Raw genomic sequence first — 3,640 nt, forward strand, 5'->3', positions numbered from 1 at the left:
CCTCGGGGCCTTCTGAGCGGAGGGGATCCCCGAAAGCAGCTTCCAGGGCCCCCACCGCCCGCGCACCGTGAAACCTGGAAGGGAGCAAAGCGGAAATACATAAATAAGGGCGACGTGAGGGGGGCTGAGGCGGTTCTCGAGGCTGGCTTTTGCTAGAAAGCTCCATGTGCTGGCGGAGAGCTTGGGCTCTTTTTGGCACAGAGAAAGGGGGTTACTTATTTGGGTGCATATAGCTTTTTCCTGGTGTATCGATTCCATCAAATGTTCTCTTCTTTTTCAGCAATTAGAACTAATCACACCCTTTCAGCTGTATTTCAACCCTGAATTAATATTTAAACACTTTCAAGTAAGTGTTTTCTAAAGTATGGGAGGTTTTTAAGTAAGGTGTTGAGTTTGCAAGTGCTTGTCCTCTCAAAATTGAGTGTTACAGATGACTATGACTTTTCATATTGAAGTTATATTTTAAAAAAGCTAATGAAGCTAGAGTGCCGATCGCTGTATCTTAGCATAGGTCTTAGATTCGTTGGCTGCGAAGGAGATTTCAGTTGCATTGTTACTTGCTTTTGTGTTTAGACAATAAAAATAAGCTGTCGTGTTTAAAGTCCTTGTATTTGTCTTATTTCCAGGTATGGAGGTTAATCACAAACTACTTATTCTTTGGACCAGTTGGCTTTAATTTTTTATTCAACATGATCTTTTTGTATCCTTCATCGAGTTTGTTTTCTTTCCGTGGAAAGCAGAGCTCCAGAGTACAGGCGTGTCGCTATATGTGCATGTTGGCAAAGGTTCAGTTCTGCTCCACCATGAAGTTCCTGGGAGTTTAGCAAAGCCGACTTCACTGGTGTCATGAATGGACATCAAGGGGATTTCCTTCATGAGTTGTCAAGAATTTTGCCGTTTATTTTTGTGGTGTTAAGACTTTGTTGTACAAGCCTGATCCTTTGGGTTGGCTCTGACGTACAGGAGAAAACTCCAAGTAACTTTTTTTCTCCTGGGTCCGTCCTCTCTGCTGAGGCACCCAGAAAGAGCCAGGTGATGAAGTAAATCGATACAAAACTGACATCTAAGCTCACGTATAACTGAATCCTTTTCCGCTTGGATCTTTCTTTAAACTTATTTGCAGTCAAATTTTCCTGACCTGCGACTTCAGATATCGTTACTGCCGAATGCTTGAAGAAGGCTCTTTTCGAGGTCGGACGGCAGACTTTGTATTTATGTTCCTTTTTGGAGGACTTTTAATGACTGTATCCTTTTCTTATTCCAAACTGCTTTGCTGAAGCTAAAGATATGTGAATGAGAGCTGAAACGGTGATGTTACATTTCTCTTATTTCTTAGGTGATAATATATTTTGTTTGTAGTACGAGGAGTAACAGCATTTGTTAAAGTATCTTTGAATGCTTTGTGACCGTCGCTGTCAAATACTGGGCTGGTCTTTCAGGCTTTTTACTGCTTGACAGGATCATGGAAATGAGATTATCACATAAAAGGGGACTGCTCAGGTTGTCTAAGAGAAATGCTGCTGTTTCAGGCATTTCATGCTAAATTGTACTTTAAAGGGATTATTCGTGCTGCAGGTACCCTGAATCCTGCTATAGCTGTTGAATTTGATCGACAGTAGGTTTGATTTTCTTGAACCTGGGAAAGTAGAGGTAGGAATTGTATGGAAAATGTAGGGCTACAGGTCAAGCTGTCAAATTCTTCTCCTGCTTGACCTCACAACAGTTATTTGGTGAACTGCTTTCTTTAACTATCACAGCTTTTTGGCCTGTTTGTGAACTTGGTTTTCTTGGGTCAGGCATTCACAATAATGCTCGTGTATGTGTGGAGCCGCAGGAATCCCTATGTCCGTATGAACTTTTTTGGTCTTCTCATTTTTCAAGCCCCATTTCTACCCTGGGTATTGATGGGCTTTTCGCTGCTTTTGGGAAACTCCATCATTGTGGATCTCCTGGGTAAGGAATTGCAAGAATTGCAAGGATTTGTTCCTGCTAGTGTTTTACATGAAACAAAAAACGTGGAAAAAACAAAGGGCTAAATGCCTCTTACTCAGTATTAGTTAGTCTGGTACAATGGTGCTATGTTTATACCAGGCTTTTCCTGGTTTCTAAACACTGTAGTGTATTTTGTACTGTAACAAGGATGGAAAAGAACTTCTGATGCTTTGTTTTTTTTATTGCTTGGGATCAGCCCAGGTACATAATCCGATTGTGGGCATCAGACTATAGAAGTGCTTATATTACTGTTTTTATCAACTCTAATAAAGCCATGACATCAGTATGTTTAATAATGGCAAGCAGTTTTCCTTGTATTGATCTCTTGTAGCGTAAGTCAAGCTTGTCATCTGATGTCAATGTGCTTCATTGTTTTTTCTATTTCTATATCTCTTATTGTATCTTCTGTGAAAGAATCAATGTGTTAGGTTTTTTTTTCCCCCTGAAAACTCTAGTGAAGCATTTGAAAGTTTTAAAGGAGAAGTATTGAAACTCACCATTTGACTTTTCTTTATATACTAGGCATTGCAGTTGGGCATATATATTTTTTCTTAGAGGATGTCTTTCCCAATCAGCCTGGTGGTGGAAGGCTTCTGAGAACACCATCTGTCCTGTAAGTATCGGTGTCTGATTTGGAAGAGAAGTAGGAAAAAGTGCTTGCCTGGAAAACTGTTTATAATTCAGTCACATCGACTTCTGGTAAATTGGACAGCTTGAGACAGAATGGTGGTGTGTCTGCACTTGCTCTTTTATTTAACTCGTGTTGCCAAACAAGGGAGGGGGGTCTTACAGATGTCTAAGTGGGAACTAACTTCTTGCAGAGAAGGGCTAAAGGGGTTTTGTAACCCTTGATTTCTTTGGTAACACTTTTTAGTCTTTGCTAACTGAGTTTTGCCTGTTGGTGGCACCAAAGATGCGTGTCTCTTACTGAGGTGTGAGAGTCCTGCAGTGTACAGAGTGAGGTATTAAATGCATGTAATATTTTTTCCATCTGTAAATCACTCTCTATTTCACAACTTTGGCAAAAGACTTCAGTGTTTGTACTACTGAGTGGTGCTACTCCTACTGAGTTCCCTCTTGCGTAGAGGGCTGTAATCATCTGTAATGCTGTACAGCAGCCTGGGCCAGAGAAGCTTGCCTAAACGATAGGGCAGTTGGGACATTGAAAGTTTAGCTCTGTGGGACTCTTAGAATTATTTAGAGATGAACTGATTCTCTTTTTTTTGTTTGAACCAGCCTCCAGCCACCTGAGTAATTAAAATGTCATATTCAGACCCGTGCTTAGTTTAACTGATGGGTCATACCTGTTTGTTTGGACAAGTACGCTTACATTGATGGTTTATTTCTGTTCCGTATAGGCTTTGTCTTCAGCAAGTAATTGCACCAGGAGATGGCTGCAGGAACGGCTGTCCCAGGACAGCTGTGCTGGTCACTTTTGTAGGCCTACGCTAATCTAACTTGGCCTTAGCAGCTGAAGGCTGTTTCCGATGAGGGCTACATTCATATAAGTGCAACTCTAGACAAAATGAGTGTCCGATTACAGATGTGCGATAAGGGTGTATTTGAGATTGCCCATTTTCACAGAGGGTGTGTGCACCCAGCTGTGTGCAGAAGGAATCCTAAGGCTGTTGGAGCAATGCGTGCTGTC

The 3,640-nt window shown here is 41.4% G+C and overlaps 1 protein-coding gene across 1 annotated transcript in view; it reads left to right on the forward strand.

Annotated features, from left to right (window-relative positions):
- DERL2 (derlin 2) overlaps positions 1-3,640 on the forward strand; it is a 6,527-nt gene that overhangs the window by 1,027 nt on the left and 1,860 nt on the right. The window contains exons 2-7 of the mRNA XM_009319322.1: positions 18-114; positions 281-346; positions 627-700; positions 1,151-1,244; positions 1,758-1,953; positions 2,515-2,605. Coding sequence (XP_009317597.1) covers positions 18-114; positions 281-346; positions 627-700; positions 1,151-1,244; positions 1,758-1,953; positions 2,515-2,605 — 618 coding nt within the window. The remainder of the gene's footprint in view (positions 1-17; positions 115-280; positions 347-626; positions 701-1,150; positions 1,245-1,757; positions 1,954-2,514; positions 2,606-3,640) is intronic.

Source organism: Pygoscelis adeliae, unplaced genomic scaffold (assembly GCF_000699105.1).
Source record: "Pygoscelis adeliae isolate BGI_AS28 unplaced genomic scaffold, ASM69910v1 Scaffold282, whole genome shotgun sequence".
NCBI classification, from domain to species: domain Eukaryota; kingdom Metazoa; phylum Chordata; class Aves; order Sphenisciformes; family Spheniscidae; genus Pygoscelis; species Pygoscelis adeliae.